This window comes from Oncorhynchus tshawytscha, linkage group LG13 (genome assembly GCF_018296145.1).
Source record: "Oncorhynchus tshawytscha isolate Ot180627B linkage group LG13, Otsh_v2.0, whole genome shotgun sequence".
Lineage (NCBI taxonomy): Eukaryota > Metazoa > Chordata > Actinopteri > Salmoniformes > Salmonidae > Oncorhynchus > Oncorhynchus tshawytscha.
In genome coordinates this window covers 59,649,152-59,667,334 of record NC_056441.1, presented here as the reverse complement: position 1 = coordinate 59,667,334, position 18,183 = coordinate 59,649,152, and the positions used below count along the sequence as shown (strand labels likewise).

The following is an 18,183-nucleotide window of genomic DNA, read 5'->3' as shown; positions in this document are numbered from 1 at the left end:
AAAGTGACAGAGCCAGCAGCCAAGAGAGTTTTTCACAGTATGTCATAAAAAACTATTACACTTATGAATGCATGTAAAATGTTAATATGTATTAGATCCAGTACAATGGAGTAACTAAGACCTGATTTGGAATGCAGTGTGTTCCGATTCCTCCTTCTCTTTCTGTCAGCAGCAGGGTCAACCAAAAGCACTTGGCCTGATGGTTCATGCAGATACTGGGGAAGCAATATAGAAATGTATTGATCTCTTAAATGATTTTTCTATTAAATGACCCATATCACAACCTTCATACCTCTTCACAAAAATGTACCTAAGTCAATTTTGGAAAAAGGATTTTACTCACAAAAGACGTAGGAATTTATTTTCCCAGTTAGAAATAGTAGGCCATGCATCAAATAACTATTTTAATCAGAAAAACAAACCCTCAAATGCAATAATGCATTTTGTAAGTTGTCTGCAGGTGGCTTGTTGTGAATGCACTCAAATATCAAGTCATTATCAGGTTATGTAAACTGCGTTCTAATACTCAACGCAGAAGGATTTGTCTTAATGTACAGTATATGAAAGTGATGCTATAAAAATGATTCTTTCACGTTATCAACTCACTGTGACTGACAAATCACTGCCTATTACTGTGATTAAAAAGAGCATATGAAACACTGTTTTTCATGAGGCCTACCTGTGCTCCTTCCTTTAAGCACCTCTGTTTGAACACTGTCCTTGATCCATTCCACACACAGCCATTTGCAGATCTTTTCAGTGTCCATGTGAAAGATAGTTATTGTGAGGATGGAACATAACGTTGACTTAAACGCTTTTTTAAACACCCATGTAAAATGAAGGCCTGCAAAGCTTACAGATTTAAGTCTAATAGCATGAGATGAAAGTAGACAAACATCAGTGTGTGCAATGTGTAGGCCTACTGAGTGGACATCCTTGTTTGAAGTCATTAGGTCACATGACCAAGGAGCTATTGAAATTCTACATTTTGAAAAATTCATGGAAAACCATGTGAGATAAATATGGACAAACTAAAGGGTGTGCAATATGTAGGCCCACTCAGTGGACATTCTGAACCTTGTTTGAAGTCACTAGGTTACATAACCTAGGAGCTATTGAAACTTTACATTTGGAAAAATTAATGTAAAATCTTGTGAGATGGAAATTCACAAACTAAAGGGTGTGCAATATAGAAGAAGAGTCAGTGGATATTCTGAACCTTGTTTGAAATAAGTATGTCACATGACCAAGGAGCTATTGAAATTTGAATGTAAAAAAAGTTTGTACTTTGTTCACGCTCCCTAACTAATTCAACTAGGAATACAAGACGCTGTTCACATTTCCACGTGTTTATTAGCTTTGGAAAGCAAATTAATGTCTAGATCGTGAAAATAAGACCTGTGCAATGTTGTGCGCAATTTTTCCAACATCATGACACGTATTTGGAGTCTGTGGCTCAAGTGGTTTGAAAGCGCGAATATCCGTCGAATATCGAACTTGAAACTGTCTTTACCTCGGTCTTTTCATTTAGTTGTCACCTCTGCCTATTACTACTAACGAATGTTTTGCAACAAAATCCTAAAAGATACGAAAGATTTTAAAAAACGCACATATTCATTACCAAAGCGTCGTTGAGTAAAGGCTAACATGAAGCAGATACAGTTTGACAAACTCTGATTTTGTTATTAATTCAGACAACAAGATGATATTAAAAAAAAGAACGTTAAAGTAAAACAACCTTTAGCAAAAATAAAGATCGTTGTCACATGTTCATCGTAATTGTCGTATATATGGCAGTATATAAATAAAAATGATGTTTTTCTAATATAATGACGGTATAGACACACATCTATTTCAAACATTTGAACACAGGCAAAGTCATTTTAGGTCTAACCACTGAATCATAAATGTCAATTCAATGTCTATTCCATGTTAGCTCAAGGTAATTTCATTGAAATGCCGTGTAAATAACATTGATAAAACCAGTGTGCGCCCGGCTATTACTGTATGTCACCAGGGGACTTAGGAGGGTCAAATAAGTACAAGTTTCACTTTGTACTTCTATAAAGTGATAAGCAAAGTCTACAAAGTCAAATATTTGGATCAAAAGGAGCTGAGTCGCTTGCATCAGCATTGTTTTGGTTTTCTGTGAAGGACAGGATGTTTCCAAAGTGACTCAATAAGTCCTCCGAATCTCATATGGTGACCAAGAGCTTCCGACATCTTCTTTCACCCACGTGTGAGTGTCACTATGTGTGGCGAGGGTACTGTCAGAGTCCTCATTAGCTAGAGGGGCCATCTTGGAGGCTAGGTCGTTGGAGACAGTCATATAGGAAGGACATGTGAAAGTGGAGACAGCAGGGTAAGAAGTGTGATAGTGTACTTCTTCCAGAGGGTGAAGGGCATAGGGCTGTGCCGAGGTCATGGAGGAGCTGCGGGTGGAGCAGCGGTACTGTGAGGGGCTCCCAGGAGGGTCGGGGCTGGGCAGAGAGACTGGAACAGAGTTCAGGCTGTCTGCACACAAGCCCTCTCCCTGGGTCACTGGGTCTGCCACTGACTGCTCCCATGAATCTCTCTGCAGGAGAAACAGACAGGGGGAAGGATAGAGATGTGTTAGAGATGATGGAAAAATGTGTATTTTTTGTTGGTTTTGCAGATTGCGGAATATCCTAAAATGTATGTGTAAAGGAGTTGGGTTGGAACCACGCGAGTGTGATGATTGGCTCCCGAGTGGCGCAGTGGTCTAAGGCACTGCATCTCAGTGCTAGAGGCATTACTACAGACACCCTGTATCACAACCAGCCATGATTGGGAGTCCCATAGGCGGCGCACAATTGGCCCAGCGTCGTCTAGGTTTGGCCGGTGTAGGCTGTCATTGTAAATACGAATTTGTTCTTAACTGACTGGCCTAGTTAAATATCAAATAAAATTAACCTTGCTGAAGACGTGTTGGCTCCCTGAGCTAATGTCTAGGCTTTATCTCAGTGGGCTAACAAAGCCTTGTGTAGCTCACAGATCTGGGTTCGAACTGCAATCAGTAACATAGGAAAACACTTTCACTTGTGGAATTTGATTTATTTTTTCCTTCATGCTTGTGTGAAATATGTGCTCATTTGGATGTACCCTACGCGCTCCAGCCTCTAGCGCTATTAACATGCTTTGCACCATCTCACATCACATAAAACACAAATACACATAGGGCCTGTTTCCTGCATTTAGTCTAGCCTTGAACTCACTTCGTAGTCCAGGACTAGAATTGAAACCATATTTAAGAAACAGGCCCATAATGTGAAGCCATATCTCAACAGTCCCATTCTATTACCGGCACTAACCACTGATAGTGTGCCTTACCAGGAGGAAGTGAGGGGACTCTCCGGAGAAAGGTGGTAGCAGACTGGACAGGGCGGAGCTGGGGAAGATGGAGCTCCCTCCGGTGGAGAAGGCTGCACTGCGGTAGTCTCCGAACGTTTCCTGGTAGTAGCTGTCTATGAAGGAGGAGTATCCCGACATGGCTGATGAATCACAACCCAGAGGCTTGCCCCCAAGGGATGAGGAGTAGACATCGGCTGAAAACTGCTTGGGGGAGAAGTCCGAGTCAGAGATGAAGGGTCGCCTCATGCTGTAGTAGCCAGGGATCATGTGAGACCCTGTTGTAAAGGGAACCAGGTAGAAAACATTAGTAACAAGTGGTTCTGTGTGGCTCGGTTGGTAGAGCATGGAGCTTGCAACTTCAGGATCGTGGGGTGTGATTTGGGCTGGGGCCACCCAAAATGTATGCACACACTACTGTAAGTTGCTTTGGATAAAAGTGTATTCTAAATGGAAAAATATATATACACTACCGGTGACATTTTTTAGACACCTACTCATTCAAGGGTTTTTCTTTATTTTTACATTGTAGAATAATAGTGAAGACATAAAAATTATGAAATAGCACACATTCTTCAAATAGCCACACTTTCCCTTGATGACAACTTTGCACACTCTTGGCATTCTCTCAACCAGCTTCAACTGGAATGCTTTTCCTATAGTCATGAAGGAGTTTCCACATATGCTGAGCACCTGTTGGCTGCTTTTCCTTCATTCTGCGGTTCGACTCATACCAAACCATCTCAATTTGGTTGAGGTCGGGGATTTTGGAGGCCAGGTCATCTGATGCAGCACTCCATCACTCTCCTTCTTGGTCAAATAACCCTTACACAGCCTGGAGGTGTGTTGGGTCATTGTCCTGTTGAAAAACAGATGATAGTTCCACTAAGTGCAAACCAGATGGGATGGCGTATCGCTGCAGAATGCTGTGGAAGCCATGCTGGTTAAGTGTGCCTTGAATTCTAAATAAATCACAGACAGTGTCACCAGCAAAGCACCCCCACACCATAACACCTCCTTCTCCATGCTTTGCGGTGGGAAATACACATGCAGAGATCATCCGTTCACCCACACCGTGTCTCACATAGACACGGCAGCTGGAACCAAAAATCTCAAATTTGGACTCCAGACCAAAGGACAAATTTCCACTGGTCTAATGCCCATTGCTTATGTTTCTTGGCCCAAGCAAGTCTCTTCTTTTTATTGATGTCCTTTGGTAATGGCTTCTCTGCAGCAATTCAACCATGAAGGCCTGATTCACAAAGTCTCCACTGAACAGTTGATGTTGAGATGTGTCTGTTACTTGAACTCTGTGAAGCATTTATTTGGGCTGCAATTTCTGAGGTTGGTAATTCTAATGAACTTATCCTCTGCAGCAGAGGTAACTCTGGGTCTTCCATTCCTGTGGTGGTCCTCATGAGAGCCAGTTTCATCATAGCACTTGATGGTTTTTGCGACGGCACTTGAAGAAACTTACAAAGTTCCTGAAATGTTCCCTATTGACTGACCTGCATCTCTTAAAGTAATAATGGACTGATGTTTCTCTTTGCTTATTTGAGCTGTCCTTGCCATAATATGGAATTGGTCTTTTACCAAATAGGGCTATCTTCTGTATACCCCACTACCTTGTCACAATACAACTGATTGACTCAAATGCATTAAGGAAGAAATAAATTCCACAAATTAACTTTTAACATGGCACACCAGTTAATTGAAATGCATTCCAGGTGACTACCTCATGAAGCTAGTTGAGAGAATGCCAAGAGTGTGCAAAGCTGTCATCAATGCAAAGGATGGCTATTTGAAGAACCTCAAATATAAAATATAGTTTAACACTTTTTTGGTTACTACATGATTCCATATATGTTATTTCATAGTTTTGATTTCTTCACTATTATAGTGAAAATAAAGAAAAACCCTTGAATGATTAGGTGTTCTAAATCTTTTGACAGGTAGTGTATATGAATGGTTTGTACACTTTACTTACAGCCTGCAGGTAGAAGGATACCTACTCAGTTGCTCAACTGAATGCATTCAATGGAAATGTGTCTTCCGCATTTAGCCTAACCCCTCAGTATCAGAGAGGTGCTGGGGGCTGACTAAATTAAAATGTTCAGCCCCAGGGGAACAGTTGTGGGGGTTTACTGCCTTGCTCAAGGGCAGAACATCAGATTTTTTCACCTTTCCAGGTCGGGGATTAGAACAAGCAACCTTTCAGTTATTGTCCCAACGCTCTAACCGCTAGGCGACCTGCTGTCATATCTAGCAGGTCCCATCTAGACAAACCTTCGCCCCATCTGGGCAACCCTCCGCCCCATCTAGGCAACCCTCCGCCCCATCTCGGTGACCCGCCGCCCAGGTACAATGCATTATAATGTTTTTAATCATTGTAAGATTTCTCCTAAATATATATATGACGCCCTTATATTGTGATTTTATAATCTCATAAAATCCTGACTAAATAACAACATTTTTGAGCCAGTAAAACATGTCCTACATTGAGAGACATAACATATTATAAATCTTATGAAGGCTCATAAATGCTTAGAACTAATAAGTAATAAAGCCTTATACCTGCAGGAAAATGTTTCCAGTGGGCAGTAGCTATCAGAACAAAGCATACATTATAAGTGTGGAGTACACATTCAAAGCTCTGGTGGCTACTTGAAAATCTTGTGCCTTGAGTTTTATTCCACTTTTTCAGAACTTTGCTATTGAATGTGACATTTGAACGTTTTTGTCTATAATACTGTCCTTCCCTTACCTCAAACACTATTGGCAGAGTTGATAGGTCAGTGGGACTCATCAATAATTACATAATTTACCCAGAGATTTTTCTCACCTGGCATTTGGACAAATGACGATTGACTGGATGTTCCTCCCTAAAAATGAAAGAACAGAAAAACATTAAAGCCTGGATCCATGGCATTATAAAAACAGGTCTGATTCTGGTAACACATAACATGCCACCACACACGCGGTGAGGAAGGCACAAGCCGATATATAAAGAAAATTCAAACAAAGCTTCAAGAAATGCTACGCACATCCAAGTGAGGGTAACAATTTATATGGATAGTTCATCTGTAGATGCACTACAGACTACCTACACTTATGAAAAAATGTGCTAAGTATAACTATATAGGGTTCTTTGGTTTGTCCTTGTAGACTATGTATGGGTATGCTGACTACAGGAATGTCCACCAGAGCTGTTGCCAGAAGATATTATGTTAATTTCTCTACCATAAGCTGCCTCCAACGTCATTTTAGAGAATTTGGAATTATGTCCCATGGGGTTATGGTATTGGCAGGCATAAGCTATGGACAACGAATAGAATTGAATTGTATCGATGGCAATTAGAATACACAGAGATACCATGACGAGATCATTGTCGTGCCATTCATCCGCCACCATCACCTCATGTTTCAGAATGATAATGCACAGCCCCAGGTCGCAAGGATCTGTACACAATTCCTGGAAGCTGAAAATGTCGCAGTTCTTCCATGTCCTGCATACTCACAAGACATGTCACCCATTGAACATGTTTGGGATGCTCTGAATAGACATGTACGAAAGCGTGTTCCCGCCAATATCCAGCAACTTCACACATCCATTGAAGAGGAGTGGGACAACATTCCACAGGCCACAGTCAACAGCCTGATCAACTCAAAAGAGATGTATCACGCTGCATGAGGCAAATGGTGGTCACACCAGATAGTGATTGTTTTAATTATCCATGCCCCTACTTTTTCTTAAGGGTATCTGTGACCAACAGATTGATATCTGTATTCCCAGTCATGTGAAATCCATAGATTAAGGCCTAATTTATTTATTTCAATTTACTGATTTCCTTATATGAACTGTAACTCAGTCAAATCAGTGCTTAATTTGTGCTGGATCCTGCCGGAACAGGATCTGGCACCTCTAATTTTTAGACTGTTTTGTTCTGGGACCTATTTGGCCAGATCCGGCACCTCTCATGGCACTTTTTGCAATGTAAAAATTTGAATAAAAGCTACCTCGAGTTGATTCTTTGTTAGTTATCCTACTGGTTGGGCCGGCCAGGGTTAATGGTTTACGCAACATTGTAACCTATGTTTGAGACCAACGCATGATTGTGTCTCTCACAGAACTGGAACGAGATTTACTTTCTATGATCTCTCTCCCTCTCTGCTCTGATAGACATGAATGAACACTGATCTCTCGTGTTGCACTTCATCATTTATTTCCTTATAGAATGATAGCCGTGTGAAGGGTTCTGGAGGATCTGCAGTACCCCAGATACAGTGGGGCAAAAAAGTGTATTTAGTCAGCCACCAATTGTGCAAGTTCTCCCACTTAAAAAGATGAGAGAGGCCTGTAATTTTCATCATAGGTACACTTCAAATATGACAGACAAAATGAAAAAAGAATCCAGAAAATCACATTGTAGGATTTTGAATGAAATTATTTGCAAATTATGGTGGAAAATAAGTATTTGGTCAATAACAAAAGTTTATCTCAATACTTTGCTATATACCCTTTGTTGGCAATGACAGAGGTCAAATGTTTTCTGTAAGTCTTCACAAGGTTTTCACACACTGTTGCTGGTATTTTGGCCCATTCCTCCAATACATCACAATGATGTTCAAGTTTAAACATTGAGGTAAAGATTAATGCTCAGTCACTATTTAAAGAATGAAAAAATAATTCAGAATGGTTCTATGTGGAACAAAAATCCTTCTTTCCTTCTAAAGAATCATCAAATAACATTGTTATTAGCATGAAAAAGGTTCTAGGTACAACCCTGTGCCTTATAAAGAACCCCTTGTCTTCCAAAAAGGATTCTTCAGATGAAAATTGTTCTTGGTAGTACCCTATCCCTCTGCAAAAAAAAACTTTCGGAATCCTTTTTTCTAAGAGTGTACAGACTATCAGTAACATTTAAAAAGAAATCTTCTAAACCTAACCCTTATCCTAACCCTAACCCTAAACCTAACCCTAACCTGAACTCTTACCCTTATTCTAAGCCTTACCCTAACCCTAACCCTAACCTTAACCCTTACCCTTATTCTAAACCTTACCCTAACCCTAACCCTAACCTTAACCCTTACCCTTATTCTATACCTTACCCTAACCCTAACCTTAACCCTAACATTAGCCCGTACCCTAACCCTAACCTTATCCATTACCCTTATTTTAAACCTTAACCTAACCCTAACCTTAACCCTTACCCTAACCCTAACCTTAACCCTTATTTTAAACCTTACCCTAACCCTAACCCTGACCCTAACCTTAACCCTAACCCTAACCCTTACCCTAATTTTAAACCTTTACCCTTAACCTAACCCTAACCGTAACCCTTACCGTAACTCTAACCTTAACCCTTAGCCTTATTCTAAACCTTACACCTAAACCTAAATGCAACCTTAGCACACAGTTGCTTATCAGTATATAGTGTGTTGATAGTATTACAATGTGTAGAGCAGCTACAGATGGACTATCTAAAAAAAGTGTGACCCAAGTGAGTGCTGGCATTTTTCATGTTTGATGTGAACACATAACATGGACAGTAACAATGTATACAGTGACATTCTATGAAATAAAAAAAAACAGATCAGGTCATGATCATTATCATTACAGACTGAAAAACATTAATCACCATGCACTTTTATAGCAGGCATTGTGTCACGTTTATGATAGCATTACGAAGAGCTTATAATGCAGAAGTCAGTTAAATTATTCATTATGGGGTTTAATACACTTCTTAATGGCTTTATTATCCTCTTGGGTACCGTGGAGTCTGAAGTAAAATATAGAAAGGACAAGTCTCCATTCTGTCTATGGTTATTGAAGACACTTTTTGCATTACATTTATAGCAAGCTTATTAGAATGTATAGTAAAAATGTTTGTATGTGGGTTAGAAAGGGAGATATACTGTACACTTACAGGGATAAAAAAAGAGAGAGACACACACACACACACACACACACACACACACACACACACACACACACACACACACACACCAAGGGTTAAAAAGGAGGACAAGCTCTCTTTTGTTTGCATTTAAGCTGTGTTGGCTGGAAGGTAAGCAAATTTTGAGGGTTGGATTTGAATGCAATTTGCCCATACCAAGACTTCCCTATGTGGACCAGGGCTATGCCTCAGTGCTTCTCCGAAGGCTGTGTATGGAAATCATGTTGTTAAAGCGTCATGGTCGCCCAGTTCACAGCAAAGCACCTGATGGAGAGACACAATAATCCTGCATGGGGAGGCTAACAACTACCTAACAACAGCATTTTGGGGGCTCTAAGCGAGATTTTGCTGCAGGACACCACATAAGAGGAAAACTGCTGATGCACTACCAAAAAAATACAGTTGGGGTGTCGCTAATGCCTTGAAACGGAACCACAACTACCAACCAACATCACCAGCCACAGGTCTTCATGAAGAGCTGATCTGTGAAGAATGTTGGGCTGCAATGTGTTGTATGACAGTTGCCAAAGAAAAGTTGATGGTCCCTACAAGGATGCTGAAAATAGTGTTGTCATTCTTTAAGTTTTTATATGCAGATGTATTTGGTGAAAAGGCTGTCCTAAAGAAAAAACAGTTACCAGTCAAAATGTTGTCCGTATAAGACCGAGCATTTGGGAGCATACTAGTGTGCACATATTTTAGTTCTACATGACTATTTACTCTGATTCATTATATGAAGTATGTGTGGATACCCAAGTGTTTACAAATAAAACAAAAACAGACCCTTGAAAAGTACTCTTTCCTCCACAATAACAGTGAAGATACACTGAATGGCCAGCTGGCCCTAATAAGGTCCGAACCTCAGGCAGTTCTGCATATGGTGTTGGCTACTGTAATTGAGTAAGGAAGAGCTGGCTAATGCCATTTCTCTCTCAGCATTCCTTGATGCTGAAAGTCAGAGGTCTTTACTTGTGTCACAAGTCTTATAATGTACAAATGAATAGAGCAGCGTATATATGGTTATATCTCTTTAACATTCCTCTTTATAAAACTTGAAGTTCATTATTACTTGAGATTATGTAAGACGGGCTATGTCCTGTCATTGAGGCAGCATGACTGTTGTCAAATGTATTTCCCTTTGATTTCTATGGGTCCATGTTGCGACTTGAATTGAATCACTTTGTGGGTAAAGTTTGCCAACGTCTATCAATGGCCTTTCTCCCTAGGATAAAAGACTGCAAACTAGAATGAGAGAGAGAGAGAGAGCATCAGAGAAAGTCTAGGCAACCTTTAGATAGTGTGGCCCATCACCCTGTTATCTGTATGTGTCTTTAGTCTGTATTGTTCAACCCATGAACCTGGGTACACACCTCCCATGTTTACAAAGGAAGACAGAGAATCTACTAGAATAAAGCATAAACACACAGTATCATTGGATATTGAGTATAATATAATCCAATCTAATTTAGCGTCAAAAACTGTTGATGGCTTGGTAAACCTAGGGTCTTACCAATCCATCCACAAGATGATATCTGTAACTCTGAGTTAATAGTATTCCCTTTATACTGTTAATTAAGTATGACAGAACCCAAGTCTATTACATTTTCGCTTTCAAGCAGAGGTTTCGGTGTTGGCGTTGACAACATCAATCTAGTTTTGTTTAGGAAAATAGTGACTCAAATCATTATTAAGCAATAAGAGCAGTACTTCCTGGTGTTGTGATCTTTGCTGCTGTTTTCTTTGGACCCATTGACCTCTAAGAGAAGTCATTTGGCAAATCTCTGACATTTTTGCATGACATTATTATGAATTTACCAGTGTTTTTTGGGCACAAATGAAATATCACTTATAACCCAATCTTCCGATTCAACATCACATTTAGTTTTGTTCTGTCACAAAGGTCGTTTCTTGATATTCAAAACAAATTGTAGTCTGTGGAGATTCAACATGAATTTAACAATTTGTTATTTCTGCATAGATATTGATATTTCAAAAGTACCATACAGTCCAGGCATGAGAGGTTGGTCACAGAGTGTGAAAGCATGTCTTATGGTTTACGATGTTGAAACTAATGGCATCTACCTCACAGTTTGTTTATGCCTCATCAGGTTCTCTCCGTGAAGAGTGTAGTTAGTGTCTACCGAGTGGACATGCCAATGGTAACAGAAAACAAATGGAGTCCTGTAAAGGTCATTGACAGGTAGCTTGGGAGATGAAAAGCTTATCCTGTTTGCTCAGGCATATGTCTCATAGGCCGATTGTGCTATGTCTGAGGAAACAATGACTGGCTTGTCTGTGGCCTGCATGGAGAACATTATCGGTTGGCAGGTGTGCGAGAATCTGACTTTGCATAGACCAACCTGGCAGACCAAAAAAGGGTTTGTGTTAGCTATCCTCCTCACAACTTCTAGAGGTCATGACCATTAGCCATTGTGTATTATTGTTGTCCTGCTCATGGTGGGGTTCTCATGCGTCTTCTTGGCTTTGTTTTTCTCTCTTAACCCTATGTTCTGTTATTTACCCATAGGCTTATCTTTCACTCATGGCTGAGAAGTGGAAAAATAAAGGCACAATACCGAGGGACTTATAGGTCGGCATTATGGTCATGAAAATAAATAAATAAATAATACAAAATAAAAAAAATCCTGCAAAAGCGAGTCATACAAGATTTACTTTGACTACTCACACTATATCTTGGTCCATTTGTTTGTCTTTGTCGTTTTTCTGCCAGTAAATCTTTCACTGTGTGCTTGACCCTAACCCCTTGATAGGCCCTTTTAGAATACTCTGGAGGAGAAAAAGAGAGAAATGTTTTGCACACATACACACACACACAGAGATATAATTTACTCATTATTTCGAGTGTGAAGTAATACAATTTAATACATTATTCTACACTCATTACTCTGCGGGGATTATGAAAAATTATGAGATCATTAAAAAGATCTCCATACACTCCTAACACAAGGATAGCCTAAAATTGTAGTTATATTGATACAAAGGTTTAACATTTTGTATGCTTCAAGTGCATTGCTAGAACAAATTCTATGAACCTCTTGAAGTACAGTTGAAGTCGGAAGTTTACATACACCTTAGCAAATACATTTAAACTCAGTTTTTCACAATTCCTGACATTTAATCCAAGTAACAATTCCCTGTCTTAGGTCAGTTTGGAACCACTTTATTTTAAGAATGTGAAATGTCAGAATAATAGTAGAGATAATTATTTACTTCAGCTTTTGTTTCTTTCATCACATTCCCAGTGGATCAGTAGCTTACATAAACTAAATTAGTGTTTGGTAGCATTGCCTTTAAATTGTTTAACTTGGGTCAAACATTTCAGCTAGCCTTCCACAAGCATTCCACAATAAATTGGGTGAATTTTGGTCCATTCCTTTTGACAGAGCTGGTGTTACTGAGGCAGGTTTGTAGGCCTCCTTACTCACACGCGCTTTTTCAGTTCTGCCCAAAAATGTTCTATAAGATTGAGGTCAGGGCTTTGTGATGGCCACTCCAATACCTTGACTTTGTTGTCCTTAAGCCATTTTGCCACAACTTTGTAAGTGTGCTTGGGGTCATTGTCTATTTGGAAGACCCATTTGCGACCAAGCTTTAACTTCCTGACTGATGTCTTGAGATGTTGCTTCAATATATCCACATCATTTTGCTTCCTCATCATACCATCTATGTTGTGAAGTGCACCAGTCCCTCCTGCAGCAAAGCACCCCCACAACATGATGCTGCCACCCCTGTACTTCACAGTTGGGATGGTGTTCTTCGGCTTGCAAGCCTCCCCCTTTTTCCTCCAAACATAACAATGGTTATTATGGCCAAACAGTTCTATTTTTGTTTCATCAGACCAGAGGACATTTCTCCAAAAAGTACGATCTTTGTCCCCATGTGCAGTTGCAAACCATAGTCTGGCTTTTTATTGGCGGTTTTGGAGCAGTGGCTTCTTCCTTGCTGAGCGGTCTTTCGGGTTATGTCGATATAGGACTCGTTTTACTGTGGATATAGATACTTTTGTACCTGCTTCCTCCAGCATCTTCACAAGGTCCTTTGCTGTTTTTCTGGGATTGATTTGCACTTTTCACACCAAAGTACGTTCATCTCTAGGAGACAGAGCACGTCTCCTTCCTGAGCGGTATGGCATCTGCGTGGTCTTGTGTTGTTTATACTTGCGTACTATTGTTTGTACAGATGAACGTGGTACCTTCAGGCGTTTGGAAATTGCTCCAAAGGATGAACCAGACCTGTGAAAGTCTACAAATGTTTTTCTGAGGACTTGGCTGATTTCTTTTGATTTCCCCATGATGTCAAGCAAAGAAGCACTGAGTCTGAAGGTAGACCTTGAAATACATCCACAGGTACACCTCCAATTGTCTCAAATGATGTCAATTAGCCTATCAGGCGCTTCTAAAGCCATGGTATCATTTTCTGGAATTTTCCAAGCTGTTTAAAGGCACAGTCAACTTTGTGTATGTAAACTTCTGACCCACTGGAATTGTGATACAGTGAATTATAAGTTAAATAATCTGTCTGTAAACAATTGTTGGAAGAATGACTTGTGTCATGCACAAAGTAGATCTCCTAACGACTTGCTAAAACTATAGTTGATTAACAAGAAATTTGTGGAGTGGTTGAAAAACAAGTTTTAATGACTCAAAGTTTGTAAACTTCCGACTTCAACTGTATATGAAAAAAAAAAAGTAATTTTGTACAAACATGCACCATTGTCTAACAGTGAAGGCATAGTCATACACTGGATAGCCCCCCACACATTTTAAGTAGTTGAAATAGGCCAAGTGATAGAAGTATCAAAAGTATCAATATGTATTCTTATATACGCCATGAATCTCAACAGTAAATATGTCTCCAGCCTGATCTCTAGGCAACCCCCACCCCTGAACATATTCCTAGTGAGCATACTATAGACTATATTTGCACTTTAACATGCAAAAGGAAATCACATGCAAAAAAAAACAGTACAGTATGTAAAAGATCTAAGCTTTATGAATGGAGTTGTAAGATACGTTCCTATTTTACTATAGCCACGTTGATCATCATAAGGCCAAACAGTTTTGAAATTCAGAAAATGATGTTGGAATCGGATCATAATGACATCGTTTTCTAGGTGTTGCCATATTTGATATCCATGTTAATGATTTATTAATTGAAAAGAGGGTTGGATACCGGACACCCAATACCAAAACAATATCTGCATACTATTCAGCATCATCATGTCCTTTATGCTCTGCACTAGTCGCAGCTAAGTATTGACATCTTTAGATATAATTAATGAACAATCATATGTATGTTCAAATCACAAACTGTTACCATATTCCCCAATGCAATACTCTACAGTACTATACTTTCAGTTTTAGTATGAAACATACAATCCAGTACACCAATCCAATACTTTACAAAGCACAATGTTAGCTTTACAGGTAATTGAATTCATAAACTTTTTAATATTGAACGATACTAGTAATTTCCAAAAATGACAATGGCATAAATCAGATTGTTATGCTAGTTAAGTATGTCATTATCACCCCTTTAAGGACAATGGCATTCGCTTTTTATGGATGATGATAGTTTTGACAAAACCATATACTATGGAAGTATCTCATAAATGATTATGAATCAGTTTTATGGTTGCATTTAGCCTTACCGGTTTCCATGATGCTGCAGTTTCAGGTCTGGTACTACAACAACTGAGGAAGCCAGTCCTCTATTCCAGTGAAAGTGAAGATGTACCTATGATCAAAATCCTACTAAAGACAAGCCTTTTCCACCTCTGGAAACTTTTATGGAATCCTTCACACACTCCACTGATGGAGAGTGTACGGAGCTTTCCAAATGACCTTTTTCCATGCAAATGATTAGTAGGACGTTTCTAGACTATTTGCATCTACAGTCTAGATTAGAGGAGAGCACAAGCATCTAAGAGACTCATCGGAAGGCATTCTATTTTGTTACCTTGAAACATGTTTTCATAAGTCTTTAGGCCCATTTGGGCTCCAAGTATTTTTTTACACTGTCAAATGTCCCCTCAGGCTATCAATCTAAAAGATTGAAATTATATATCGAAAAAGTTTCAGTCGCACTAAGTAAAGGCAACAGGTGTAATGCTTTAGTAGCCTAGTTTGTTCTGAGCATGTTTGAGCCTTTATGAAGTGTCATAATGATACGTTATGTAATAATACATTATATCTGTCAGCTTTAAGTCAAGTGTTACAGGTTTCAAATCAAATCAAATCCAATTTTATTTGTCACATACACATGGTTAGCAGATGTTAATGCGAGTGTAGCGAAATGCTTGTGCTTCTAGTTCCGACAATGCAGTAATAACCAACAAGTAATCTAACTAACAATTCCAAAACTACTGTCTTATACACAGTGTAAGGGGATAAAGAATATCTACATAAGGATATATGAATGAGTGATGGTACAGAGCAGCATAGGCAAGATACAGTAGCTGATATCGAGTACAGTATATACATATGAGATGAGTATGTAAACAAAGTGGCATAGTTAAAGTGGCTAGTGATACATGTATTACATAAGGATGCAGTCGATGATATAGAGTACAGTATATACGTATGCATATGAGATGAATAATGTAGGGTAAGTAACATTATATGAGGTAGCATTGTTTATATATTTACATCATTTCCCATCAATTCCCATTATTAAAGTGGCTGGAGTTGAGTCAGTGTCATTGTCAGTGTGTTGGCAGCAGCCACTCAATGTTAGTGGTGGCTGTTTAACAGTCTGATGGCCTTGAGATAGAAGCTGTTTTTCAGTCTCTCGGTCCCAGCTTTGATGCACCTGTACTGACCTCGCCTTCTGGATGATAGCGGGGTGAACAGGCAGTGGCTCGGGTGGTTGATGTCCTTGATGATCTTTATGGCCTTCCTGTAACATCGGGTGGTGTAGGTGTCCTGGAGGGCAGGTAGTTTGCCCCCGGTGATGCGTTGTGCAGACCTCACTACCCTCTGGAGAGCCTTATGGTTGAGGGCGGAGCAGTTGCCGTACCAGGCGGTGATACAGCCCGCCAGGATGCTCTCGATTGTGCATCTGTAGAAGTTTGTGAGTGCTTTTGGTGACAAGCCGAATTTCTTCAGCCTCCTGAGGTTGAAGAGGCGCTGCTGCGCCTTCTTCACAATGCTGTCTGTGTGAGTGGACCAATTCAGTTTGTCTGTGATGTGTATGCCGAGGAACTTTGTCTGTACTGCAGGATGGTATCACCTAGAAAGTCAGAGGAGAAACAATGTCAAATCAAATCAAGTTTTACTGTTCACATACACATGGTTGGCAGATGTTAATTCATACGAGTGTAGCGAAATGATTGTGCTTCTAGTTCCAACAGTGCAGTAATATCTAACAAGTAAGCTAACAATTTCACAACGACTACCTTATACACACAAATGTAAAAGGATTAATTAGAATATGTACATAAAAATATATGGATGAGCGATGGCTGTGCGGCATAGGCAAGATGCAGTAGATGGTATAGAATACAGTATATATATATATATATATATATATGACAAGAGTAATGTAGGATATATAGACATTATTGAAGTGGCGTTATTTAGTGACTAGTGATACCTTTATTAAATCCATTTATAAAATGTATGAAATTGGCCAGAGATTTGAGTCTGTATGTTGGCAGCAGTCACTTTATGTTAGTGATGGCTGTTTAACAGTCTGATGGTCTTGAGATAGAAGCTGTTTTTCAGTCTTTTGGTCCCAGCTCGGGTGGTTGTTGTCCTTGATTATCTTTTTGGCCTTCCTGCGACATCAGGTGCTGTAGGTGTCCTGGAGGGCAGGTAGTTTGTCCCCGGTGACGCGATGTGCAGACCGCACTACCCTCTGCAGAGCCTTGCGGTTGTGGGCGGAGCAGTTGCTTTACCAAAACGGTGATACAAAGAGATACAAAGACATAGTTTGTGAGTGTTTAGGTGACATGCCAAATTTCTTCAGCCTTCTGAGGTTGAAGAGGCGCTGTTGTGCCTTCTTCACCACACTGTCTGTATGGGTGGACCATTTCAGTTTGTCTGTGATGTGTATGCCGAAGAACTTAAAACTTTCCACCTTCTCCACTACTGTCCCAATGATGTGGATGGGGGGGGGATGCACCCTCTTCAGTTTCCTGAAGTCCCCGATCATCTCCTTTGTTTTGTTGACGTTGAGTGAGAGGTTATTTTCCTGACACCACACTCCGAGGGTCCTCACCTCCTCCCTGTAGGCTGTCTCGTCGTTGTTGGTAATCAAGCCTACCATTGTAGTGTCGTCTGCAAACTTCATGATTGAGTTGGAGGTGTGCATGGCCATGCAGTCATGGGTGAACAATGAGTGCAGGAGATGGGTGAGAACGCACCCTTGTGGGGCCCCAGTGTTGAGGATCAGCGGGGTGTATATGTTGTTTCCTACCTTCACCACCTGGGGGCGGCCCGTCAGAAAGTCCAGGACCCAGTTACACATGGCGGGTTGAGACCTAGGGTCTCAAGCTTTATGACGAGTTTGGAGGGTACTATGGTGTTGAATGCTGAGTTGTAGTCAATGAACAGCATTCTTACATAGCTATTCCTCTTGTCCAGATGGGTTAGGGCAGTGTGCAGTGTGATGGCGATTGCGTCGTCTTTGGACCTATTGTGATGGTAAGCAAATTGGAGTGGGTCTAGAGTATCAGGTAGGGTGGAGGTGATAAGATCCTTGACTAGTCTCTCAAAGCACTTCATGATGACAGAAGTGAGTGCTATGGGGCGATAGTCATTCAGTTTAGTTACATTAGCATTCTTGGAAACAGGAACAATGGTGGACATCTTGAAGCATGTGGGCACAGCAGACT

The 18,183-nt window shown here is 40.2% G+C and overlaps 1 protein-coding gene across 1 annotated transcript; it reads right to left on the bottom strand.

Moving 5' to 3' along the window:
• Positions 1 to 1,229: 1,229 nt before the first annotated feature.
• LOC112265405 (uncharacterized protein C11orf53 homolog) lies at positions 1,230 to 15,141 on the bottom strand. The gene is made up of 5 exons (XM_024442678.2): positions 14,998 to 15,141; positions 12,013 to 12,113; positions 6,212 to 6,251; positions 3,352 to 3,647; positions 1,230 to 2,575 (listed from the first exon to the last, which is right to left on the bottom strand). The coding sequence occupies exons 1-5, from the start codon at positions 15,005 to 15,007 to the stop codon at positions 2,177 to 2,179; spliced, it is 846 nt and encodes a 281-aa protein (XP_024298446.1). The 5' UTR covers positions 15,008 to 15,141; the 3' UTR covers positions 1,230 to 2,176.
• Positions 15,142 to 18,183: the final 3,042 nt, after the last annotated feature.

Excerpts from the sequence above, each read along its gene's own strand:
- LOC112265405 (XM_024442678.2), bottom strand. Across the intron at positions 6,252-12,012 it reads CAAATGGACCAAGATATAGT|GGAGGAACATCCAGTCAATC; the intron begins GTGAGTAGTCAA and ends TTTCATTTTTAG. Across the intron at positions 2,576-3,351 it reads AGTCCCCTCACTTCCTCCTG|AGAGATTCATGGGAGCAGTC; the intron begins GTAAGGCACACT and ends TTTCTCCTGCAG.